Here is a 26,242-nt window from a genome sequence, read left to right as displayed (position 1 = left end):
TTACATACTGGGGTATTGGTTCAGTGTGTAGTCCCCTTACTAAAGGGGCCTCTGTTTTATTCTGAAAAGACCCTGTGTGCTGCAATCCAGACTACAATTCCCATGAGCCCTTGGGAAAAGATAGGACTCTGGGGGGAGAGAGGGGGGCTCTCCATGTGCTTGAGGACAGGGACCTGGCAGCCTGGGACTCTGCCTTGGCGTGTGGAACCGAAGGGGGAGCCGGGCTGCGGCCAAGGACACTGAGCCAGTGCAGGGGCTGTCGGGTGCAGCTCCGGGATGCCTGTTGGAACGGGGGGCTAGCAGGCTGCCTCCGATAGGCCCAGCACGAGGCAGTGAGTTGGGCCTGTTGGAAGAGGCTGCCTGGGACCGAGCTGCTGCCTAGCCTGGACCGAATCCTCACTCCAGCGGCAACAGCAGCGCCCACGCAAGCACCTGGGACTGAGTCCAGGGGTGGGGTCACTGGGCTCTAGCTGTATGAGCCTCAGTCGTTGTTCTGGGTTTGTTAGTGCTCTTCCTTGCTACCCTGTTTATTCAGGCTAAGTACAGAGTGTGTATGTTCAAGTGCCCCATTAGATACCAGGGATTTGTACTTGCTCTGGAATTAGATCCAGATTTCTGTCGGGATGAGTCTCCTCCTGGAGGCTCCCCAGGCACCAGTGCGTGTCCAAGGCCAGCCAGGCGGAGGCACATTCATTGCCAGCAAGGGGGCGGACAGGGCTCTCCCCACTAAACACCATCCCCACTGGGGTGCTCAGGATCTCTTTGGGGTTAAAACACCAGGCGCCCCTGTGAGCGTGACCTGCTCCCCAGTAACCCGGGGAGGAAAAAGGGGGGTTACAAATCTGACAAGGGGGGGCCTTGATTGTTTCAGGGAACAGCCCAGAGTTGGAGCCGGGGGGTCTGGTGCCCTGGTGCCCCCGGCCCCGCTCAGAGGACACGGCCGGTTCTGGCCAGAGACAGACAAGGGGCGGCTGAGGGGAGACGCCAGCAACCGGCCCAGCTGGTCCCAGCGAGGGGGGAACACTGGGTGGGGAGGGGGGCGGAGAAGAGGGGCCCAGGCGACCCCGTTAGCTGGGGAGGAGACAATGGCCGGGGGAGGGGCTGTGGCTGGGGGTACCGGGGGCTCTGCTGGGAGACGGGGGCTGAGGGCGGAGCAGGCAGGACTCAGCCGGCTGCAGGGAGGCTGACGTGCGGGCGGAGGCCCCGGCCGACTGGCCTGAGGGATCCGTTGCTGCGCCCAAAGCTCCATAGACCCCCTGTTCTGTGCTGGCCGGAGTCGCTCTGGGCTGGGGAACAGGGGGGCCCTGTTCCTTCTGGGAGGGGAGACCCCAGGGCCAGAGGGAGGGGCCCCCCAAAGGGCTCACAGCAAAGGCAGGCGGCTGCAGGCCCTGAGAGGCACCGTCCCCCAGGGGAGAGGGGCCCCCCCACGAGAAGGTCTCCACACTGCAGTGGCTCCCGGGAAGGGGCGGCGGCAGTGGGGGGTCTGCCCAGGAGCCGAGGGGCCAAGTGTGGCCCGACCAGTGAGCCGTGCCCCCCCCGTACCTCCCACCGCTGCGCACAGAGAGCCCCCGAGCACCACAGCGTAGCCCAGTGCCCGTGTGCCGGCGAGTAACCCGCCACGGCCTGGTGCCTGCCACACGCCCTGGCCTTCGCCGCTCCCAGCGAGCCCAGGGCAGGGCCCAGCCTTGGGTGCAGGAGCATCCGCCCCCCGTCAATTAACTGGGCCACACGCCTGCGCTGTGCCTAGACTGGCCAGTTTTTCCGGAAAATCAGCCGCTTTTTGGAAAAACTTGCCAGCTGCCTACACTGGCCGCTTGAATTTCCACAAAGGCCCCGACGTCCTACTGTCCGAAATCAGCGCTTCTTGCGGAAACACTCGCTGCTCCCGTTCGGGCAAAAGCCCTTTGCGCAAGAGGGCCGGGGTAGACAGCTCAGATTTGTTTTCCGCACAAAAGCCCTGATTGTGAAAATGGCCATCGGGGCTTTTTGGCGGGAAAGCGCGTCTGGATTGGCGCGTCTAAAGTGCTGTGCGGAAAAGCGTCCTGCCAGTCTAGACGCTCACTTCCGCAAACGCTTTTAACAGAAAACGTTTCCGCTAAAAGCATTTCCAGAAAATCATGCCAGTCTAGACGCAGGCCCGGCTCCCTTGGCCTGGAGCCACCTCCCTGCCGGGGGCCGTGCCGGGCGGGCGGGCCAGGCTCGGGCAGGGGCTCTCAGCAGATACCAAGTTTGAATTTCAGGGTCCAAACTTCCAGGGGGACCCGAGCTCCCCGGCCTGCCGAGATCGCCCCCTGCTGCCCAGACCTGCCCCCTGCACCTGCCCCTCTCGCCCTCCCCTCCCTGCTGCGCCCCTTTGCCCCCCAGCTCCCAGGCCCGGGCAGCGGTGGGGGGAGCTGAGCCCTGCGTGTGCCAGGCCCTGCCCAAGCCGGCCCCATGGCTGTGGGGCGGGGCAGGACAGGGGAGCCATCGCCAGCCTGTCAGGGAAGCCCCCTTCCTCCCCTTCAGGCTGCTGCTGGCACCTTCTGCTGTGACCCTGGCAGAGACCTGGGGAGAACCGTGACCCCACGTGCTCCCCCTCCCCCCCCCGCTTTGGCCAGGCGCGTCGCCAGCCCCAGCAGAAGCAGCAGGCGAGAGGCCGGTTGCTCAGGCACCACCTGTCCCTGCTGAGCGAGGAGACGTGTGTGTGTGTCCGTCTGTCTGTGCGTAGCGAGGGCCTGCCCGACTCGCCCTGAAACGCCTCCGCGGACGGCAATTTCACAGCCTCCCCGGAGCAATTTACTCCTGACAGGAAGCGGCTTCGGCTCAGGGCGGGGGCTCCCCGGCGGGCGTCGCGAGGCCGAGGGCCGAGAGGGACACGCCCAGCGATGGACCCTGCGGGGCTTTGGCCAGGGCCGGGCCGGCGACCTCGGGCTGCGGCCTCGCTCCCAGCAAGCGCATGGAGCCGCTTCCAGGAAGCGCATGGAGCAGGCTGGGGTCCCTCCCGGCCACCTCCCACTCGGAGTCCTTCCCGGACGCTCAGGCCCGGGGCTGGCTCGGGGGCGGGGGACAGGTGCAGAGCGATTGCCCCAACGCAGCGTCCGTCCGGGCACAGGGCCACGGGCCGGCCCCAGGAAGTGACAGGCACTCGGAGCAGGCAGCGTGGGCAGCACATTGTGCGCTATCAGGTACTGACAGTGACTCAGTTTCCCTCCTCTTGAGATCCTGATAAACCCCCACCCTTTTAATAAGCCTCCAGATGATCCCAAGGGTGGAGACCAGGGCGGGGGACCTTTTCTTGGCTGGGGGCCCCAACCCACATAGAAGTCAGGCAGGGGCCACACGCAAGTGAGAAGCAAAAAACAAACCACAGAAAAGAGAAAATCCCAATCGAAACCAAACCCCACCGACCTGGCGCCGACGGAGGAGACAGAGGTTTGGGGGGGGACATGGGAGCCATTTTGGGGGGGGGCTGCTGGGTCCCTGCTGCTTTTCGCCCTCAGGCTCTCGGAGAGCCGGGGACGTTCCCAGCCGGCTGCTTCCTGCTCCCCCCCGGCCGCTGGGCATGAGGGGGAGCCAAGCTGATAATGTCCCACTCGGAGAGCCAGGGCAAGAGGAAGAGGGCCTGCTGAGAGCAGCTCCCCCCCCAACCAAAGGTCACTTGGGGGGCTAAGGGCTGGAGCACCCTGGACAGGGGGTCGCACCCCCCACCGACCCGTCCCCTGCCTAGCTCCCTGTCTCCGCCGGTGCCCACGGAATAGCGGAGGCCGTCCCGGTGCCCGGCTCCCTGTCTCCGCCAGTGCCCACGGAATAGCAGAGGCCGTCCCGGCGCCCGGCTCCCTGTCTCCGCCGGTGCCCACGGAATAGCAGAGGCCGTCCCGGCGCCCGGCTCTCTGTCTCAGCCAGTGCCCACAGAATAGCAGAGGCCGTCCCGGGGCCCGGCTCCCTGTCTCCGCCGGTGCCCACGGAATAGCAGAGGCCGTCCCGGCGCCCGGCTCCCTGTCTCCGCCGGTGCCCACTGTGACGGCGCGTTGGGGTCCCCCGTCTCCTGCACCCCGAAATGGCACAAACAGACTGCACCAGCCAGTAGAATTGAGGAAGTTTATTGCCTCTCCAGGATACAGCACAGCACAGATGTAGTCTGGTCACAGAGCTGGGCTAGGATGCCTCAGGCCCCCTTGAGTTGGGGGGAGACTGGGCCCCTAAACTCCAGCTCCTCTCCCTAGGCTGTCTCATCCATCCTCACAGACAGCCACCAACCAACCAACCAACTTCCAGCCCTGCCCCCCAGCCAAGGCAGCATTCCACCTTCCTTTGTTCCTCTCCATGGGGGGTGTCTGGCCACTGGTTCAACAAGTTTGGCATTACCTCTGCCTAGCGAGGTTTTCCCTGCTGGGTCTTGCTCCAGGCAGCAGGGGTCACCACAGCCCAGCAAGTACCCCCACTACGTCACACCCACGGAATAGCGGAGGCCGTCCCGGCGCCCGGTTCCCTGTCTCCGCCGGTGCCCACGGAATAGCAGAGGCCGTCCCGGGGCCCGGCTCCCTGTCTCCGCCGGTGCCCACGGAATAGCGGAGGCCGTCCCGGCGCCTGGTTCCCTGTCTCCGCCGGTGCCCACGGAATAGCAGAGGCCGTCCCGGCGCCCGGCTCCCTCTCTCCGCCGGTGCCCACGGAATAGCAGAGGCCGTCCCGGCGCCCGGCTCCCTGTCTCCGCCGGTGCCCACGGAATAGCAGAGGCCGTCCCGGCGCCCGGCTCCCTGTCTCAGCCAGTGCCCACGGAATAGCAGAGGCCGTCCCGGCGCCCGGCTCCCTGTCTCCGCCGGTGCCCACGGAATAGCGGAGGCCGTCCCAGCGCCCGGCTCCCTGTCTCCGCCGGTGCCCACGGAATAGCAGAGGCCGTCCCAGCGCCGGGCTCCCTGTCTCTGCCGGTGCCCACGGAATAGCAGAGGCCGTCCCGGCGCCCGGCTCCCTGTCTCCGCCGGTGCCCATGGAATAGCAGAGGCCGTCCCGGCGCCCGGCTCCCTGTCTCCGCCGGTGCCCACGGAATAGCAGAGGCCGTCCCGGCGCCCGGCTCCCTGTCTCAGCCAGTGCCCACGGAATAGCAGAGGCCGTCCCGGCGCCCGGCTCCCTGTCTCCGCCGGTGCCCATGGAATAGCAGAGGCCGTCCCGGCGCCCGGCTCCCTGTCTCCGCCGGTGCCCATGGAATAGCAGAGGCCGTCCTGGCGCCCGGCTCCCTGTCTCCGCCGGTGCCCACGGAATAGCGGAGGCCGTCCCGGCACCTGGTTCCCTGTCTCCAACGGTGCCCATGGAATAGCGGAGGCCGTCCCGGCGCCTGGTTCCCTGTCTCTGACGGTGCCCATGGAATAGCGGAGGCCGTCCCGGCGCCTGGTTCCCTGTCTCCGCCGGTCCCCACGGAATAGCAGAGGCCGTCCCGGCGCCCGGCTCCCTGTCTCAGCCAGTGCCCACGGAATAGCAGAGGCCGTCCCGGCGCCTGGTTCCCTGTCTCCGCCGGTGCCCACGGAATAGCAGAGGCCGTCCCGGCGCCCGGCTCCCTGTCTCCGACGGTGCCCACGGAATAGCAGAGGCCGTCCCGGCGCCTGGATGCTCTGGCAGAGAGAGACGGGCAAGAGTCCGGAGTGTCCTCTAGAAAAGGGCTCGACTGGCCCCCTGGCTCTCAGCCAGCACTGCCGCTGGGTCCTGGCCCCCCTGTGTCCCCGCCTCAGGCCCTGCCCCTTCCAGGGGCTGGAGCCAAGCCCCCCCCATTGGCGAGGGCCCCGCCCCCCAGACACAGCCCTGGGGAAGGTTGTTCTGTGACCCCATCGCCCCACACAGCGGCCGTGGGAGCGTTTGCAGTGACCCCGCTGAGCAGTGGGGCCCGGCTCTGAGCTCCCGTCATGCTCTGGGTGAACCAGGGCACGAGCCCCAGGCGCAGGACTGCGGTGACCCCGGCTCCACGGTGCCCCTTGCCGGCTGGTGGCCCCTGCCAGCCCCATGCCCTGCCCCGATGCCAGAGGCCTCCCCTAGGCGTGCCGGGCGCGGGCCTTGCACAAGGCTCCAGGACCTGACGGGGGCGGGAAAACAAGAACCGGGCAGGCAGGGGCGTTCTCCCGCCCGCGCAGGGCTCAGCGCCCATAAAAGCGGCCGTCCCCTGGGCTGTGTTCACCCCCGACGGCTCATCTCCAGCAGCTCCCAGCGACACAGGTGAGTCTGCGGCCGCGCTGCTGGGAGCCACGGCCGGGCCGTCCGGAGCCTGCTGCCGGTGTGCACAGGAATAGCGCGGTGGCTGAGGCCTGGGGGAGCTCACGAAGCAGCAACGCCCCGGCAGTGAGGCAGAAACGCTGCTCAAGGGCAGGGCGGTCTCCGGGCCCGCGGAGAGGCTGATCCCGCTGCCTTGGGCTGGAGGGGCGGAGGCTCCGCTCCCGGGAAAGGGAACCGGGGAACAGCCACACGGCCAAGGCTGCCGGGCTAACGCTGAGGGTTTCATCTGCTCCATGAGCGAGCAGACCCCCCCTCCCCCCCGTGGCTCAGGGCCCCGCCTGTCGAATGGGACCAGCGCTCAAGAACCCTCCCTCTGCCCCCCCCTAGAGCCGGGGCCGTCCCTAGGTCTGTGCACCCCACACAGGGCGTCCCTAGATCCATGCACCCCACACAGGGCGTCCCTGTCTGATCCCAGCGGGCCCGTGGGACTCCGGCCCGGGGGCCGTGCTCGGGACATTCCGCCGGGGGCTGGAGGCTGCGGTCATTCGCCGGCTCGGTGTTCGGCCCCTTCCTGAGCCGGCGCCCTCCTGTCTCCAGCTCCCCAGGCACCCAGCACCATGGCGAGCGATCTGGAAAATGCCATGAGCACCATTGTCCAGGTGTTCCACGACTACGGCCCTGAGGGCGACTGCCTGAATTTGGAGGAGTTTCACAAGCTGATGACGGACAAGTGCAGCGCGTATCTGAGCGCCAAGTGCCAGGTGAGCAGAACAGCCGGGGCTGGGGGACAGGGATTGGGGGCGCCCTGGCCACCCCCGGGTCCGGCCCCTCCTCTCCCTTCTCCGGGGCATGGAGGAGCCTCAGGGGAGCCCGCCAGGCCGCGCGGTGACCCTGAACGGGCGCCAGGCGCAGGGCGATGCTGCTGGGACCCAACGCTCGCCGCGCGGAGCCAAACCACAGGCCTCGTCGGGGAAACTCCGCCCGGGCCCCGCGGCGCTGCCCTTGGCGCTCCCTGGCGCAGGCAGGCCCAGCTCCCGGGGCCCGGCCCGGCTCATGGGCCTCCCATCTCCTGGGGATTTCCGGGGCCACACGGAGCCTTTCCCCTCACGACCCAGTGGAAGAAATCCTGGATGTGAGTGCAGTGCAGGGCCCCGGGGTGGGGCTGGGATGGGGCTTTGGGGGGTGGAGGGGGCTCCAGCTTTGGGGGGTCAGGACTGCAGACCATACTGCCCCCGGGAGCAGGCTCCCCCCGCTGGGCGTGAGGGGCTAGTGCTCGGGGCAGGGGCCGTGCACGGAGCCCTCTCCCCTAGGGGCCGGGCCTGCTGCTGGGTGGCTCTGGGGCGCAGCGCAGTGTGCGGTGCCAGGGCAGGCAGGGAGCTGCCTTAGCCCCGCCCCTCTCCCGGCCACGAGACCCAGCGCCCGACATTCCCCCGCCCAGTGCTGGGGCGCGGCCCGACAATGGAAACCCCCTGACACGGAGGGGTCTCGAATCCGTCTCGGCTCCACATTCTGGCTGCCGGCGCGGGGAGTCAGCGACTCCCGGGAAAGGCCCTGGGAGCCGGGTATCAGGGAGCCGGGCGTCGGGGAGCCGGGCGTTGGGGAGCCGGGCGTCGGGGAGCCAGGCGGGGCAGGCGGGGTTTTGCCGTTAGACGTGCAAGGAGGGTGCGTTGGCTCCGTCGGGGTGGGCGAAGCGCGAGCACCATGTGACCAAGGGATTCTTCCTTCTCCCGCGCCCGAGGGGCCCGACACGTCCGAGGACGAGTGCATCCAGAACCTGTTCACCGAGGCCGACAGCGACGAGGACGGCTGCATCACCTTCAGCGAGTTCTGCACCATTCTGACCAAGCTGATGGAAAATGAGCACGACTCCAGGCACAGGCGTTAGAACACCGCGTGAGGCGGCCCGGCGTGGGGCACGGGCCCCGCAGGCTCCAGCGCCTCTGCCAGGCTCCGACGTCCTGGCCGTGACACGAACCCAGTGAGGACCCTCACCCCCCACCTCAGCAGGCGAGGGTTCGACACTAACCCGTGTCCCCAGAGAAGCGCTGCCGGCTCGGGCTGAGACCAGCAATAAAACCTGCCTTCCGCCCGCTACTCCGTGTCCCGCCATTGTGTCCACGAGCCGCCGGGCGGGGGTGCTGGGTGCGAGGGTGGGGCCGTGGCGGAAGTGGGGTGGGCTGGTGGCCAAGATCCGTGCCTCTGTGGCCAGGGCACAGGTGCAGACAGGGCACCGCCAGGCTGTTTCTGGCGCTGCTGGGACTCAGACCGTGGCTGGGACGTGGTGTTTGGAGGCGGCCGAGCTGGCCCAGGGACCCTGGGCAGCAAGACGGGGTCTTGGGCTGCGAGCCCGGGGGAGGGAAAAGCCAAGGGGGTGCAGAGACAAGAGACTCCCTGTGGTGCCTCTCCAGGAGCACCGGACAACACGCAGCGTGGGCGAGGGAGGGAGGCAGCCAGGCACCGGGGGGCTGTCCAAGCGCTGGAGGGCCAGGATGGCAGGGCAGGGGGGCAGGCCTGGGACAGAGGCTTTTGGGGTTAGGCAAGGGTCCAAGAAGCCGCCACGGGGGCTGAGCTGCCCAAGGTCTGATTCCGGGGAGCCGAGATGGAAAACACACGACTTGGGGGGGGGGGGGATTGGTGCCTGCTGGGGACAGGGACAAAAGAGCCCTGGGAGCGGCTGCTTGCAGCTAAAACGTCTTCACGGGCTCAGGGCCGGGGGGGCAGCAAAGACGTAAGAAACCTGCGCTGCTGTGCGGAGGGGGAAACTGAGGCACCCAGCACGGGTGCAGCGATGGCTGACGGCCACGACACCGACGCACTAAAGACCTTGCTCTCTGCTCCCTCGGGCCGGCCGCACCCCTGGGCACCCTGGGGACAGGGACACAGAGCAAGGGCCATTAGGGACGTCCCAGGGCTGGCGACACCAAAGCCCACGCTGAGTTCTGATCACCAGCCCTCTCGCCGGGACCTCGGGGGCGTGTCCCCCCGGATTTATGTAAATTGGCTCATGAATATGCATAGGGAGAACTCGAAGGCGCTCTAGGCATGTGCACCCTGGGTGCCCGTTTCAAAGCCGGACGCAGGTTCGGTGCCTCGCGCACCACTCGGGCGGGTGGAGCTGGGCGCTCGCCGCGGGCGCGCTTCGGAACGGGCGACGTGCCGACGGGAGACCCGGGGCCGTGGGGGCCGGTGCTCAGGGGAAGGGCTGGTTCTTCCCGGGAGCCCTGGCGCCAGGGTGTTGGCGGAGTAAGTATACATATTCCCTGTGTCTTTTGTGTTTGTTAGTCCTTTTGGGACTCTTGCGGTCAGCACATAGGTCTGAACACTGCACTTGGCATTTGGGGCTGAGAAGTTGACACAAAGGGTTCGGGTCGCTCCCGGGTAGAAACTCCGCAACCCCATTGGGATGCATGCTGCGCAATTTCACTAAATGTAGGAGTGATTTGGGGATTAAGATAACAAAAGATGATTTAATTAAGTTCTGTCAGCTAGAGTGGCCAACCTTTGGGATAGGCTGGCCAGATACAAGGTCTTTTAATGTAAATCTAGTTGCCTCTGTGCATGGTGTTGTTACTCGAGATGGGCACTGGGATCAGCTCCAATATATTGATCGTTGGTTGAATGACACGCAGAGGCGACCTGCATGGCTGCTGAAGTGTAGCATAGGAGCTTGTAAGGTTATAGGGGCAAAAACTAAGGCCACGGGAGGCAAGGGTGCATGCCCCACGGTTTTAAATGATCCTGTAGTGAAGCTGATCTGACTCAAGGCAGGCGTAGAAAAACTCCCGTGGTGGAGCAACATGAGGAGGGGAAGGAAGAAGGCGAAGCAAGCTACCTGTGTGTAAACCCCTCCTCGCGAAGACTGGAAATAATATACTGGAGCATGCCTTTGTTGTTTCATCTGCATGCCCAGTTGCCCTGCTGGGGTGAGATATGCTAACTAAGCTGCAGGCTGACATTTTCTTCCGTGGTGATCAGATTGTAGTGCAGCTGCCGGTGAAACAGGGCTCTTCCCCCTTTAACACCCCGGTTTTGGGGGTGCTCAAAGCAGACGGCACCTCGTATAGATTAGTGCGGGACCCGAGGGCTGTAAATAAGAAGGTTCTTGTGGATCACCCTACGGTCCCAAATCCACACACCATTTTAACACAAGTTCCGGCAGATGCAAAGGTATTTTCAGTGTTGGGTTTAAAAGATGCTTTCTTCTCCGTCCCTTTGCATAAAGACAGTTAGAAACTATTGGCCTTTGAGTGGGAGGACCCACATACCCAGGACAAAACTCAGTTGTTGTGGACTGTGTTGCCCCAGGGTTTTGTATCAGCTCCCCATCTCTTTGGGATCGCATTGTAGAAAGACTTAGAAAACTGGAAAGGACAACGGAGTCCCTGCTGAATGCCCTAGGGAAAAAGGGAGATAAAGTTTCACAAGAAAAGGCCCAAATATGCCAGCCAAAGGTCACCTTCTTGGGCTATGAGATTGAAAAGGGAGTGCGGGCTTTGAGCAAGGATCAAATCCAAGCAACTTCAGAAGATTCTCAAGCCCTTCTTAGCAAATAGATAACGACAGCCTCTCTGGCTGGAATCGCAGGCAACCCAAGGAGGTTTCACAACACAAGTGGAGGCCGTCCAGAGAAAAAACATAACAAACAGTTAAAACCTTTCCCTCACACACCCTTATAATTGGCTTGAGGGCGTGGGAGAAGGTAACTTAAAAGCCACCCTAATGTCAACCAGTAAAAATTGAATGTAAAGATGTAATCACTAAAAGCTAAATCTGCCCTAACAAGGAGACACATTCTGCAACATAAATCTCCTTACAGAGCATGGGCGAGTGATCCACCCCAGAATCAGCAGCATAGATCAACTGCTGCAGCATGGATGTTATGAAAACCCTATGCTGAGAAATTTAAAATTAGTAATAGCTGACTGCAATAATACACATTTGGATTTATATACTGAAAAGAATTAGGAGGTGTGAGGGCTAATTGGAAAGCCCACTCTCCTTACCAAATTAATGCTGGATAAACTTGTGTCATTGGGAAAGGTCATTTAGCAGGAATCAGGATGGACCAGAAGAAGGAAAAAAGCATGTGAAAGGGGAAGGCAAAAAGTTTGGAGCCCTCTGGGCATAGTAGAAGGAAAATAAGGAATTCTGCTGAAACTTAATTGGTTAACCGCATAAAAGAATAGAATCTATACATTGTAAATTTGTAAAACCTGCACCCTAAGGGTTAAATGTGTCTTCCAAGGAAACTAATTATTGTTAAAAAAAACCAAGCCCAGAAACTTCCCGGTGTTTCTGTTCAAGGCTGAGCTGATAGCACTTTTGGCTTGCTTTCAGATCCAAGGTTGTGTGTGTCTGCAAACTGCCTGTCTGTTCTGGAACGGGGGGAGGCACTGTCCCCCATAAGTAAGCCTGTAACATTGCATGTGATTCTGTTCAGGAAAAGAAAACCTTTTTGCTTGCTGGAATAGTAACTAGCAAGCACCTTGTTCTAAGAAAGAGTTTCTGTGGCAGTAAATCATTTGAAACTTCACATTAAAAAAAAGAAGCCTGGTCTGCAGTACAAGAGGGAAACTGAGGCATGCCACTGTTGGGGAGGGCTAGCAACTCTGAGGTAATTCAAAGGAGCGGAAGGGCACGAGTACCGATGAAGTGCCCTTGTTCTCGGAAAGTTGCAGCTTACTTGCCCACAGAAGTGGTAAGGAAGTAGCTGTAACCGGCTCCCCTAACAGATCTTAGGCAGTATTTTAAGTTATAATGGGCCACCCCGACGGGGGTAGAAATGTTTTCTTGTCTTTCAGATCATCAGAAAGCGCTGGTGCCAGCTGAAGAAAAACAACAAACAACAACAACAACAACAACAACAACAAACCATGGTTCTGTGTCATGACATCATAAGTTTGTGTTCTGTCCAAGTTTGTCTTGTGTGTCTTAATTGTAATACGTATTGCAAATATTGTTGTGTGTAGAAAATTGTTTTTTAATGAAGGATAATTTGAGTAAAGCAGAAGCATGAATTTAAACAAACAAAATGAATAATGGGGCCCAATCAATTGGCAACTTTAAAATGTAGTGAAAGGATAATAGTGTAGTGATTGTTTAGACTAGGAGAATGTTAACAATGTCTCCACAGGTGAACACAAAAAAAAGGAACTGGAAGGAAGCAAGGAGTGCATCACGTGAACAGAAGGCTAGGAGACGTGAACAGAAGGGTAGGAGACGGGTACTAGCCTCTTCCCATCAGATTGGTTTTGCTTTAATGGCCACACAAATGAAATATTTAGCTTCTGAAAGTTTGCACACCAACTAGAGAAGTGGTTTGGCCAGAGATAAGAAGAAATCTGTAAGAAACAACACGGGCAAGTGGACATCAGCATATTTAAGTAAAGATGCCCACAACAATGAGGAAACTAGTAACCTCACCATTGCAATAACAGCTACTTGCCCTGCTACTCATTGGTGCCTGATGCCTTAAAAGGCCTCAAGAATTATGGAATTCCATGGGTTCCTATTAACAATTAAACATCTGTGAACCATGCTTATACTATAAGAGAAACAGCGACTCTAGTCAACGTAACCTCCTTCAAGTCACATACATAGAACAAATACACGCTGGCTATGTCTACACTGGGCCACTTATTCCGGAAAATCAGCCGCTTTTCCAGAATAAGCTGCGAGCTGTCTACACTGGCCCTTGAATTTCTGGAAAAGCAACGACACTCTACTGTACAAAATCAGCCGCTATTCCGGAAAAACTATTCTGCTCCCGCTCAGCCATAAGTCCTTATTCCGGAACACTGTTCCGGAAAACGGCCAGTGTAGACAGCCCAGAAGTCTTTTCCGGAAAAAAGCCCCGATCGCGGAAATGACGATCGGGGCTCTTTTCTGGAAAAGCACGTCTACATTGGCCATGGACCCTTTTCCGGAAAAAGGGCTTTTCCGGAAAAGCATCCTGCCAATGTAGACGCTTTTTTCCAGAAATACTTATAACGAAAACTATTCCGTTTTAAGCATTTCCGGAAATTCATGCCAGTGTAGACGTAGCCGCTAATAGCAATGGGGAATACACAGCCTTGGGCCTCTCCTCATTCACACAGAATCATTTTGTTTATTGTAACAGCATGGACACTACGAGGACAAAGAATACACAGTCCTCTGAGTTACATTTTGTATGGAATATTGTGGGAAAGAAGCTAAACACTGACATCAGGCCACTGAAGTTGGACCTACTGACTCCCACTGGGGCTTACCACTTAAAGCCCAGACAAAGGTAACCCCTGAGGCATGGCTGTCATTTGTTAAACAATGGCCATTGCTAACTTGCCCCCATTTGGATATCATCAACCAGGACTTTAAGGACAAACTAGAGCCTCCCAATTGTGCATCATGCCCTGAACAGACCCCTGTCCCAGAACCAGGCCAACTGTCCCTGGTCCTTACCTTGGTGATGATCCACACTGGTATAGACCAGCTGTGTGCTAGACTGGCTAATCAACTTGGCAAATGCCTGATTAGGCAACGACGGGGCTTAGCAGATACCATCGCAGATTGGTTTGGGCCTGGAAACTCTGTCAGCAACACTTACGTCATAGCCCAGAAATTGTATAGAACCCAGGCTGGTAGATGCAGTAATACCCTCTGGGGATTCCTCACTCAGATCAGATCAGAATGGTAACCTCCCTGCCTGTACCAAAGCAGGAGCATACAGATAGATCGAGGGCATCGCTTATTCTGAAGGTGTGGGAGCCTCCCTATACCCAGGGATTGTTGCACCCACTTCGATAAGGAAATTTTATGTACCTGCCCATTTAACATCATGACGAATCTGCCTAGGTTTGATGTGGTTGTCTCAGAGAAACAAAAACATCGAGCTGGTCCAAATGAACGGTACCTACTGGTGTTTGACTACCCAGACAGATCGCTCCATCCTGCCCCTTTACATATCCGTCTGTGTGCATAACAGCCCCTCACCGGATGATCCTTACCGTTGATGGAATGCGGCTCTATCGCACTTCGGCAGTGGAGGTAACCTCACATGAGATCCTGAGTGGCATGGTGGAAGTAAGTACCTAGAGGAGGGTTTACTGGCCCTGCAGGCAAAGATCAAGGAGTTAGTAGCCAATGCCCAAAGAAATATCGGGGCTGGCCGTCTGAGGTACACACAGATAGGGAAACACCGTGGACCATACCAAACACCTACCTCTGCAGCACTCGACCAGGCAGTAGAGGTCAAACCTATAATCATGGGTAGCGCCAGTAAGGTGATGAAATACCTTGGGGATGGATTTGAATAGTGTTTGCCAAATTATGTGGGAAGTTTTGATTTTAACATTTATAATAATGCTGGTGCTGTACTCGTACTTCCAGAGTAAATTAAAACCCCTTAAATTGTTGTATTTAACCTGGTGGGTTAAGGAGAACCCCAAAGTCAAGAGAAAGGAACTGTAGGAGTAAACTGAGGCAGTCCATGGTATCTTGCTGAGAACTGACAAACTCAGATCATTAGGTCAGCCTGAGAAGCATGCGCTACAGCAGTTACTGTGACCCTGGTTCCCCTGGCAACCACATTCCAAAGGGCCTCACTTTGATAAGGCCGGTAGCAAACAACCGCGCGGGATTGTTTTTACGGTTTGCTTTAAATAACCTTGGTTCCAAAGGAGCCAGCTGGCTTTTAGCTCAGAGAATAGAGACTCTTATGTCCATCGGCGAAAGACCGCTCTAGAAAGACCTTTGCCAAGTCTTGCTACCCACCAACACCGCTGTGATGTGCCAAGAACTGACTGTTGGCCAACGCTTCTCACTGCAAAAAGATCCCTCCATCTCGAAATGATCCTACCCCGATTGCTGGTAAGCCTCTCTCTTCTGGTCCTCCTTTCCCACCTGCTGGACACCAGAACCAAAATATTACAGGGTGATGTGCTAGTAACCTCTCCCCTGCGTGATGCTGAACCAAGACTGTTTCAAGGAAAAAGAGGAAAAGTCCGCTCCTCTGACACGGCCAAAGCCCAAAGATTTCTGACTACAAAACGACTAAAACTGAAAATTAGTAAAAAGGGAACATGAACACGAACCTCATTGTGCTGTGTTGGTACATTCCTGTTTAGCTCTGTTTTGTAATGATAATGTTATGCTTATTGCCTTGCCTAGCACCATGTCTTCTAGCTCTTGTACAGCGGACTGTACGGTCAGTTGTAAAACGTGCAGTGTTTGTACATTACCAGAGACTAGCAATGGCTGAGACAGATGAAGTATAATTCGAAGAAAGCATCTTGAGGAGGGAATTGTAGTAAAAACTAAGTGTGCTTCTTCCCCTCCATTGCTTAAGCTGGAAACAGCACATTGCGCATGCCTTAGAAGCTGCTAAACTTTCTGCCAGGGAACTGAGTAAACTTGCAGTGACCAATCACGTTGCGACACGCTGGCCAGAAGGAATGTAGAATCCATCAAAGTTTCAGCTCGGGCGCTGCCCGTGGTCGACCTTGCTTTGAGCACTGAGCTCCGCGGCCGAACTTGTTTGCAAACAATAAATGGAGTTGGACCCAGCCTGAAAGTGGGACTCTCTTCTCGAGGCAAATTGAACTAGCCTCCGGGGACGAAACTAGCAATTTATGCAACAGGGGATCTGCCCAGAAGCCGAGGGGCCAAGTGTGGGCTGGACCAGTGAGCTGTGCCCCCACCCCTGCACCGCTGCGCGCAGAGAGCCTCCGAGCACCACAGCGTGGCCCAGTGCCCGCGTGCCGGCGGGTAACCCGCCACGGCCTGGTGCCTGCCACACGCACTGGCCTTCGCCGCTCCCAGCGAGCCCAGGGCAGGTCCCAGCCTTGCGTGTAGGAGCATCCGCCCCCCCTTCAATTAACTGGGCCACACCCTGGTGTTATCTCAGGCCCGGCTCCCTTGGCCCGGAGCCACCTCCCTGCCGGGGGCTGTGCCGGGCAGGCCGGGCTGGGGCAGATGCCAAGTTTGAATTTCAGGGTGTGGAGGCAGGAAAAGGGAAGAAGGGAATTTGTGAGCAGCCATCTTGGTCTTGTTAACAAGAGAGCAAGAGTCAGGCCAAGTGTGTGTCCTGACCACGCGAGATGTGGAATGAGACGCTGCCTTCGCCTCTCCCTCCATACGGAGATACGGACAGAACGCTGACTCTGGCAGGGGCCGTGAGAGAAGGAGCATCTGGGAGGAACTAGGTCACTGTCAGCCATTGGCGTTTGGATGGGAAGGAGACTGATTGTTAATGTTATTATAGCTAATGGACAGTATAGAAACTGCTTCAGAATTGCTTGTATTCGAAGATCTGCCGGGGGGGGCTCGTCCCCGTCCGAACCAGTGTTTCCCTTGCTGCAGCTCGTAATTCAACTGCCCCTGGCTACGTGTTGCTGCAATCTCAGAGTGAGGACGATGTTTTCTTCCACAATTGTCCAAACGTCCAGGGGGACCCGAGCTCCCCGGCCTGCCGAGATCGCCCCCTGCTGCCCAGACCTGCCCCCTGCACCTGCCCCTCTCGCCCTCCCCTCCCTGCTGCGCCTCTTTGCCCCCCAGCTCCCAGGCCCCGGGCAGCGGCGGGGGGAGCTGAGCCCTGCGTGTGCCAGGCCCTGCCCAAGCCGGCCCCATGGCTGTGGGGCGGGACAGGGCAGGGCAGGGGAGCCATCGCCAGCCTGTCAGGGAAGCCTCCTTCCTCCCCTTCAGGCTGCTGCTGGCACCTTCTGCTGCGACCCTGGCAGAGACCTGGGGAGAACCGTGACCCCACGTGCTCCCCCCCCCCCCCCCGCTTTGGCCAGGCGCGTCGCCAGCCCCAAGAGAAGCAGCAGGCGAGAGGCCGGTTGCTCAGGCACCACCTGTCCCTGGTGAGCGAGGAGACGTGTGTGTGTGTCCGTCTGTCTGTGCGTAGCGAGGGCCTGCCCGACTCGCCCTGAAACGCCTCCGCGGACGGCAATTTCACAGCCCCCCCGGAGCAATTTACTCCTGACAGGCAGGAAGATTTTCCTAATGTCCAACCTTGTGTGTGTGTGTGTGTGTGTGTGTGTGTGTGTGTACGTATCTCTGTGTGTGTGTGAGAGAGGCCGTGTGTGTGTGTGTGTGAGATTGTGTGTACATGTGAGTCTGTGTGCGTGTGTGTGTGTGTGTGAGATTGTGTGTACATGTGAGTCTGTGTGCGTGTGTGTGTGTGTGTGAGATTGTGTGTACATGTGAGTCTGTGTGCGTGTGTGTGTGTGAGACTGTGTGTACGTGTGAGTCTGTGTCTGTGTTTGTGTGTGAGAGAAAGACTGTGTGTACATGTGTGTGTGTGTCCCCAGCTATCTCCAAGATACTACTGACTTCCTAAAGAAACTACAAAACATCGATAACCTCCCCAATAACACCATCCTTGCCACCATGGACGTAGAAGCTTTATACACCAACATCCCACATGAAGACGGATTACAAGCAATTAGAAACACTATCCCAGAGGACACCACTGCCAACCTGGTAGCAAACCTATGTAACTTTGTCCTCATCCACAATTATTTCCAGTTTGAGAACAACTTATACCTCCAGATCAGCGGCACAGCCATGGGTACACGCATGGCCCCACAGTATGCTAATATCTTTATGGCTGACCTAGAACAACGTTTCCTCAACTCCCGTCCTCTTTTACCCCTTCTCTACTTCCGCTACATCGATGACATCTTTATGATCTGGACACATGGCCAAGAAACACTGGAGACATTCCACAGAGATTTTAACAACCTACACCCCACCATCAACCTCAGCCTGGACCATTCCACACGAGAGATCCATTTCCTGGACACCACAGTACAAATCAACAATGGAAAATTAGACACCACCCTCTACAGAAAACCCACTGACTCATACAGTTACCTAAATGCCTCCGGCTCCCATCCAGAACACACCACACGATCCATCGTCTATAGCCAAGCCCTTCGATACAACCGCATCGAGCTGTAACGATCGTTCAGAAAAGCACTCCTAGTCCGAACTATCTAGTCCGTGCCGTGTGTAGCCGTGCGGCACGGAGTCCGCACTAGCGGACATTTAAAAATGGCGCCGCCCGGGATCATGCAAATGAAGCCTGGGAAATTCAAATCCCGGGTTTCATTTGCAACTCCGTATGACTACATTAACCATCCTAGTGTGAACTAGGGGGATAGTGTAGACATACCCCTATAGACAACCACCTCACCTCAAGATGATTCTTACCAACAACCACAGGACATACCACACTAATACCAACCCTGGTACCTTCCCTTGCAACAAACCCCGTTGCCAGCTTTGTCCACATATTCACTCTGCTGATACCATTATTGGACCCAACCAAGTGAGTTATAAGATCAAGAACACATATTCCTGCGCATCAAGAAATATAATCTATGCTATCATGTGCCGAAAGTGTCCGTCTGCTCTGTACATTGGACAAACGTCTCAGACACTTCGCCAAAGGATTAATGCCCACAAAACAGATATCAGACAAGATCACAAAGAGAAAACAGTTTCTTGCCATTTCAACCAGCTTAGGCCAGGGCCGGGCCGGCGACCTTGTGGCTGCGGCCTCGCTCCCAGCAAGCGCATGGAGCCGGTTCCAGGAATGGGCACCCGGCCGGAGCAGGCTGGGGTCCCTCACGGATGCTCAGGCCCGGGGCTGGCTCGGGGGCGGGGTACAGGTGCAGAGCGATTGCCCCAACGCAGCGTCCGTCCGGGCACAGGGCCACGGGCCGGCCCCAGGAAGTGACAGGCACTCGGAGCATGCAGCGTGGGCGGCACATTGTGATCTGAACACGGCCAAGCCCATGAGCCAGCTACTGATGGTGACTCAGTTTCCCTCCTCTTGAGATCCTGATAAAGCCCCCACCCATTTAATAAGCCTCCAGCTGATCCCAAGGGTAGAGACCAGGGCGGGGGACCTTTTCTTGGCTGGGGGCCCCTGACCCACATAGAAGTCAGGCAGGGGCCACACGCAAGTGAGAAGCAGAAAACAAACCACAGAAAAGAGAAAATCCCAATCGAAACCAAACCCCACCGACCTGGCGCCGACGGAGGAGACAGACTCTCCCACGTCCCCCTCCCAGCCCAGAGCCTGGGGGCCAGGCGAGTAGATTGGGTGTTGTGACGGCACGTTGGGGTCTCCCGTCTCCTGCACCCCGAAATGGCACAAACAGACTGCACCAGCCGGTGGAATAGAGGAAGTTTATTGCCTCTCCAGGATACAGCACAGCACAGATGGAATCTGGTCACAGAGCTGGGCTAGGATGCCTCAGGCCCCCTTGAGATGGGGGAGACTGGGCCCCTAAACTCCAGCCCCTTCCCCTAGGCTCTCCTGCATGTTCTCAGACAGCCAGCAACCAACTAACTCCCTTCCAGCCCTGCCCCCCAGCCAGGGCAGCATTCCCCCTTCCTTTGTTCCTCTCCATGGGGGGTGTCTGGTTCAACAAGTTTGGCGTCACCTTTGCATAATGAGGTTTTCCCTGCTGGGTCTTGCTCCAGAGAGCAGGGGTCACCACAGCCCAGCAAGTACCCCCACTACGTCACAGGTGTGCTCCAGGCCCACGTGGGGCAGCGGGGGTCGGAGAGGCTGGAGTGTCAGGGTGGGGTCCCCACTACTGGGGGGGGGGACTGGGCCTCAGGTTCCGCACCTCTGGGGGAACGAGGTGGCTCCATTGATGCCCATGGGCCCTAGAGCCCCCCTCCCCGGATGTAATCAGCTTCGCTCCCCTGAAACCGGCGGGCGCCCTGGGCCAAGAGCAGCTGCGGATCCGGCAGCCGCCTGCTCCAGCCGGGCTGAGACCCACGTCCCTGAGCAAACTGCTCCGTGTCCGGCCGCCCGGTCGTCTCCTCGCCCCCGCAAGCCGAGCAAGGCTGGACAGGGAAGGGCTGCCCCCCCGGCTGTTTTCCTGCTCCTCTGTCCTCCCCGGCTCCCTGTCTCCGCCGGTGCCCACGGAATAGCGGAGGCCGACCCGGAGCCCGGCCGCTCTGGCAGAGAAGAATCCCTGGGGAAGGTTGTTCAGTGACCCCTGGGAGCCTTTTGCGGTGACCCTGCTGAGCAGTGGGGCCCGGCTCTGAGCTCCCGTCATGCTCTGGGTGAACCAGGGCACGAGCCCCAGGCGCAGGACAGTGGTGACCCCGGCTCCAAGGTGCCCCTTGCCGGCTGGTGGCCTCTGCCAGCCCCATGCCCTGCCCCGATGCCAGAGGCCTCCCCTAGGCGTGCCGGGCGCGGGGCCTTGCACAAGGCTCCGGGACCTGACGGGGGCGGGAAACAAGAACCGGGCAGGCAGGGGCGTTCTCCCGCCCGCGCAGGGCTCAGCGCCCATAAAAGCGGCCGTCCCCTGGGCTGTGTTCACCCCCGACGGCTCGTCTCCAGCAGCTCCCAGCGACACAGGTGAGTCTGCGGCCGCGCTGCTGGGAGCCACGGCCGGGCCGTCCGGAGCCTGCTGCCGGTGTGCACAGGAATAGCACGGTGGCTGAGGCCTGGGGGAGCTCACGAAGCAGCAACGCCCCGGCAGCGAGGCTGCTCAAGGGCAGGGCGGTCTCCGGGGCCCGCGGAGAGGCTGATCCCGCTGCCTTGGGCTGGAGGGGCGGAGGCTCCGCTCCCGGGAAAGGGAACCGGGGAACAGCCACACGGCCAAGGCTGCCGGGCTAACGCCGAGGGTTTCATCTGCTCCATGAGCGAGCAGACCCCGCCTCCCCCCTGTGGCTCAGGGCCCCGCCTGTCGAACGGGACCAGCGCTCAAGAACCCTCCCTCTGCCTCCCCCCCTAGAGCCGGGGCAGTCCCTAGATCCATGCACCCCACACAGGGCGTCCCTAGGTCTGTGCCCCCCACACAGGGCGTCCCTGTCTGATCTCAGCGGGCCCGTGGGACTCCGGCCCGGGGGCCGTGCTCGGGACATTCCGCCGGGGGCTGGAGGCTGCGGTCATTCGCCGGCTCGGTGTTCGGTCCCTTCCTGAGCCAGCGCCCTCCTGTCTCCAGCTCCCCAGGCACCCAGCACCATGGCGAGCGATCTGGAAGATGCCATGAGCACCATTGTCCAGGTGTTCCACGACTACGGCCCTGAGGGCGACTGCCTGAATTTGGACGAGTTTCACAAGCTGATGACGGACAAGTGCAGCGCGTATCTGAGCGCCAAGTGCCAGGTGAGCAGAACAGCCGGGGCTGGGGGACAGGGATTGGGGGCGCCCTGGCCACCCCCGGGTCCGGCCCCTCCTCTCCCTTCTCCGGGGCATGGAGGAGCCTCAGGGGAGCCCGCCAGGCCGCGCGGTGACCCTGAACGGGCGCCAGGCGCAGGGCGATGCTGCTGGAACCCAACGCTCGCCGCGCAGAGCCAGACCACAGGCCTCGTCGGGGAAACGCCGCCCGGGCCCCGCGGCGCTGCCCTTGGCGCTCCCTGGCGCAGGCAGGCCCAGCTCCCGGGGCCCGGCCCGGCTCATGGGCCTCCCATCTCCTGGGGATTTCCGGGGCCACACGGAGCCTTTCCCCTCACGACCCAGTGGAAGAAACCCTTGATGTGAGTGCAGTGCAGGGCCCCGGGGTGGGGCTGGGATGGGGCTTTGGGGGGTGGAGGGGGCTCCAGCTTTGGGGGGTCAGGACTGCAGACCATACTGCCCCCGGGAGCAGGCTCCCCCCGCTGGGCATGAGGGGCTAGTGCTCAGGGCAGGGGCCATGCACGGAGCCCTCTCCCCTAGGGGCCGGGCCTGCTGCCGGGTGGCTCTGGGGCGCAGCGCAGTGTGCGGTGCCAGGGCAGGCAGGGAGCTGCCTTAGCCCCGCCCCTCTCCCGGCCACGAGACCCAGCGCCCGACATTCCCCTGCCCAGTGCTGGGGCGCGGCCCGACGCTGGAAACCCCCTGACACGGAGGGGTCTCGAATCCGTCTCGGCTCCACATTCTGGCTGCCGGCACGGGGAGTCAGTGACTCCCGGGAAAGCCCCTGGGAGCTGGGCGTCGGGGAGCCGGGCGTCGGGGAGCCGGGCGTCTGGCTGCCCCCGAGCTGCGAATCTCTCTGGGAGCCAGGCGGGGCAGGCGGGGTTTTGCCGTTAGACGTGCAAGGAGGGGGCGTTGACTCCGTCGGGGTGGGCGAAGCGCGAGCACCATGTGACCAAGGGATTCTTCCTTCTCCCGCGCCCGAGGGGCCCGACACGTCCGAGGACGAGTGCATCCAGAACCTGTTCACCGAGGCCGACAGCGACGACGACGGCTGCATCACCTTCAGCGAGTTCTGCAGCATCCTGACCAAGCTGATGGAAAATGAGCACGACTCCACGCACAGGCGTGAGAACACCGCGTGAGGCGGCCCGGCGTGGGGCACGGGCCCCGCAGGCTCCAGCGCCTCAGCCAGGCTCCGACGTCCTGGCCGTAGCACGAACCCAGTGAGGACCCTCATCCCCCACCTCAGCAGGCGAGGGTTCACCACTAACCCGTGTCCCCAGAGAGGTGCTGCCGGCTCGGGCTGAGACCAGCAATAAAACCTGCCTTCTGCCCACTACTCCGTGTCCCGCCACTGTGTCCGCGAGCCGCTGGGTGGGGGGCCTGGGGAGCTGGGTGCGAGGGTGGGGCCATGGCGGAAGTGGGGTGGGCCAGTGGCCAAGACCCGTGCCCATGTGGCCAGGGCACAGGTGCAGACAGGGCACCGCCAGGCTCTTCCTGACCCTGCTGGGACGCAGACCGTGGCTGGGACGTGGCGTTTGGAGGCGGCCGAGCCAGCCCAGGAACTCTGGGGTGCAAGACGGGGTATTGGGCTGTGAGCCCGGGGGAGGGAAAAGCCAAGGGGGCGCAGGGGAGAGAAGAGACTCCCTGTGGTGCCTCTCCAGGAGCACCAGACAACGCGCAGCGTGGGCGAGGGAAGGAGGCAGCCAGGCACCGCGGGGCTGTGTGACGGACCGGGCCGTGTCTGGGCACAGCTGAGGGCGTCCGCTCAGGGCGAATTGCTCAAATCCGGGGCTCCTTACAGCCCCCGACTGGTGACCTCTCCAAACAGGCCACAAACCAGTCCCACAGAGCGCTTCAGCAACCTGCCTGAAGCCTCACGAGCAAAACCCCTCCGACGCCCCAGCAATATCCGTGCCCCAGAAGGCCCCGGGTCTCATACACTGGTGGGGGGTCTTAGCACCCAATCCCACCTACCCCGAACAAGTCCTGTCCGGTTCCAAGAAACCAGCCACAGATCCCTGGTCAATTTACCCTTTGGACCTTACCCACAAATCACGCTGGGCCAATCCTTTAGCATCTAACATCTAAAGGTTTATTACCACAAGAAAGAAAAGCATGAGAGTGAGGTTGCTAAAGGATAGTACTTTACATGCATCGAGTCTCCCAGTTCTCGATTCAGGCTCTTGCAGAGATGTTACAGCTGCTGGCTCAAAACTCCTTGTTGCGCATCCTAGGATCAGGATGGGTCCACAGGTCTTTTCTTCGATCCCTGCAATGCTGCCTCTGGGATGAAGTGCTGAGCTGAGAACAAAACATGGAGTCCACCACATGGCCTCTTTATCCCTCCTTCCTGGTCTCTTCTTGGCTGCAGCAGGTCACCTGGCCAGCGGCCTATCCCTGCGTTCCCTGCCGGCAGCCCTCAGGTGTCCGCCCTCATTCTTTAGGTGTGTCCTTGGCCCATTGAGTGCCATTGTCCCACAGGGCCTCGCTGATTAGCATGTCCATAGGCCGGGCTCTGCCTAACGCTCAACCACATGCAGAGAAATATTCAGTATCCACACAGATTCCAGACTCCTAACTACACACACAGACATTATACAATCACATGGACAGCGTACACAGGATCGGCAGACAGTGAGCTCCTATTCAACACCCCACATGGCCCCTTTTATACCATTTCTGGGGCCAACACCCCCACCTGTGGGTGCAGCAGTGACCTGGCTGCTTCCCTCCAATTCAGTAACGTGACACCCCCAATGCAAAATTGATGCAGGAAGTGATGCCAGTAACATCACTGAGGGCATCATAGGCCTCCCCATGTTTTGGCTCTGGGTCATCACATGTTCTAACCCAATGTTAGAAACAACAGTACAGAGCTGGATCAGTGTATGAGAACCCAGCTTGCCTAAAATAGGCTTCATTACTGCAAGGTCTGTCATAGCGACAACCACGTCCTTGCACTGTCTTAGAATCCCAAGGTAAAACTTGGTAAAACCCAGAGCTACTTGGATCTGCCTTTGTAGCACGATCCCCGTGTGTGTCAGGTGATTTTGCCCAGAGCTGAAGAAAGTAGTGAATTTACCCAGGCCAGCTCTGGCAACTCTCTGAACCACAATTAACATTGTGTGAATGCAGGTATTCTCATCCCAAATAGTGTAGGCATTTTTGCACTTCTCCATGAAAACAAAATGGTGGTGTGCCTCAGTTTCCCTTGTCATGCAGCACCGTCTGGCTGGAACCTTTTTTGTCCTGTAAGAAGTTCCTAGACCAGTTACAAGCATTAACCACGAACTAGCAACATCACAATGTCCATTTACATCCTGTCTGTCGTTTGGCACATCTCCAGACAGAGTACATGGTATTTCCGTAAGATCATGCCCATTGAATACCCTTACAATTCTCTGCAACTATAATCCATCGGTTACAAGAATTAACATCAGTAACAAGAACAATCCTACATCAGGTGTATATTGACATACTCCATCCTGCCCCTTCTCTGGCCCCACCCCATTGCAGTTTTGGCCCTTCAGGTTTAAACTGCAAATCTTCTTGGCCAAAGCAAGTCCTGCCCCTCCCCCTTGTCCTGTGGGCTCCAGGCCTGAAACCTCTGGCCAGACCAAGACAATGGGCTGGCTGGGTGTGACTCCCTGGCTCACAATGGCCCTGGAATTCCCCCCCTTTCCCCACTCAGTGGGGTAACAGCAGTGAGCTGTAGCCTCCCAAGTCTCTCCTCTGTCCACCTCCAACCTCTGTTTCCACATGGAACCAGATATCAACTTCCCTGATTGAGTATGAGTGTCCACCGTGTCTAGAGACGGGAGCGTAACTGCCATCTCCTGCATCCTAGGGAGAGTGACCACACAGCTGTTCTGCTCTGCATACTTAGCTACCCAGCCCTTCTCCTGGATCTGAGACACTAACTTCCCACTCTCCTCACTCACCTGGGAACAATCCTGTCCCACACACACTGACTTCCCAGCAAGCTGGTCACCCACAGTCACTGGGTTAGCAGCCTGCTCCAGTTCTCTGGCTGTTCCTGCCTCCTCTGGAACAACCCTCAGTCCCTCCGAGACCTCTCCACCACCATCCACACTGGGTTTCCCTAAACCCAAGTCAGTGGAGTCACTGCCAACAGACAAATTCTGCCCATCAGGCACTGACACAAGTGCCTCACACACCAAGCTGCTGCCTTTTACAGGCAGAGCTTTCTCCTGAATGCCTTCTCCCAGCCAGGCATCGTCACCTCTCTCAGCTACAGCGAACTGCTTGCTACAAGCACTGCCAGGACTCTCTCTTTTTTTGATCAGAGGAAGTGGGTCTGGCCCACGAAAGCTCATCACCTAATAAACCATCTTGTTAGTCTTTAAAGTGCTGCATTGTCCTGAATTCTTTTCCCTATGAGCTTCCTTAAGCCACAGTTCACCCTTCTCTGGCTCTGCAGCAGCATTGCCCTGCTGAGCCCCAACCAACTCCTCTTGTAATTCCTTTACTCCCTGGGTCATCCCTGGCCCCTCCGGAGGATTCACAGATAATCCCTTCTCAGGTGCACAGACAAAGGAAGGAACTCTTCCCCACACACGGACAAACAACCAGAGACAGTTTCTCCCTTGTCCCAACACCCCTGGCTAATCTCAGGCATACAGCTAGCCACTGGGACAGCTTCCTTTACTGCCCCACTGCTACTTCCACCAGCCATATTGCCAGCTTGCACACACTGTGCTTCACACACAACTCAATTTCAGCTTGTGCAGGTTCAATTCCACAAACCTCACCAGCCGCCAACTCAACTAAAACTTCGCTCTGGCCAGCCACTCCCGACTGCCCCAGAGAAACATTTCCCTGACTTCTGGGCCCTTCCTGCCCTGGTTCTGATTCCAGCCTCACCTCTGAGACATCAGATGGGCCCTTGGGTCCCTCACCCACAGGCTCACTGCCCCCCTG

The 26,242-nt window shown here is 59.1% G+C and overlaps 3 protein-coding genes across 3 annotated transcripts in view; 2 read left to right on the top strand and 1 right to left on the bottom strand.

Annotated features, from left to right (window-relative positions):
* LOC142819607 (protein S100-A1-like) overlaps positions 1-26,242 on the bottom strand; it is a 36,242-nt gene that overhangs the window by 8,022 nt on the left and 1,978 nt on the right. The window lies entirely within an intron of this gene.
* On the top strand, positions 6,024-8,268 carry LOC142819612 (protein S100-A8-like). The gene is made up of 3 exons (XM_075907839.1): positions 6,024-6,177; positions 6,772-6,935; positions 7,913-8,268. The coding sequence occupies exons 2-3, from the start codon at positions 6,792-6,794 to the stop codon at positions 8,057-8,059; spliced, it is 291 nt and encodes a 96-aa protein (XP_075763954.1). The 5' UTR covers positions 6,024-6,177; positions 6,772-6,791; the 3' UTR covers positions 8,060-8,268.
* LOC142819608 (uncharacterized) lies at positions 20,218-22,637 on the top strand. The gene is made up of 3 exons (XM_075907828.1): positions 20,218-20,539; positions 21,129-21,292; positions 22,282-22,637. The coding sequence occupies exons 1-3, from the start codon at positions 20,233-20,235 to the stop codon at positions 22,438-22,440; spliced, it is 630 nt and encodes a 209-aa protein (XP_075763943.1). The 5' UTR covers positions 20,218-20,232; the 3' UTR covers positions 22,441-22,637.

Source organism: Pelodiscus sinensis, chromosome 24 (genome assembly GCF_049634645.1).
Source record: "Pelodiscus sinensis isolate JC-2024 chromosome 24, ASM4963464v1, whole genome shotgun sequence".
Taxonomy (NCBI): Eukaryota; Metazoa; Chordata; order Testudines; family Trionychidae; genus Pelodiscus; species Pelodiscus sinensis.
The sequence above is the reverse complement of the archived record's forward strand: the minus strand, read 5'-3'. Positions and strand labels throughout refer to the sequence as shown.

Bases quoted from the DNA above. Each gene is read 5' to 3' on its own strand.
- LOC142819612 (XM_075907839.1), top strand. From the start codon at position 6,792: ATGGCGAGCGATCTGGAAAATGCCATGAGCACCATTGTCCAGGTGTTC. The intron at 6,936-7,912 runs GTGAGCAGAACA...CCCGCGCCCGAG, and splicing joins ATCTGAGCGCCAAGTGCCAG to GGGCCCGACACGTCCGAGGA.
- LOC142819608 (XM_075907828.1), top strand. From the start codon at position 20,233: ATGCTCTGGGTGAACCAGGGCACGAGCCCCAGGCGCAGGACAGTGGTG. The intron at 20,540-21,128 runs GTGAGTCTGCGG...TCCTGTCTCCAG, and splicing joins AGCAGCTCCCAGCGACACAG to CTCCCCAGGCACCCAGCACC. The intron at 21,293-22,281 runs GTGAGCAGAACA...CCCGCGCCCGAG, and splicing joins ATCTGAGCGCCAAGTGCCAG to GGGCCCGACACGTCCGAGGA.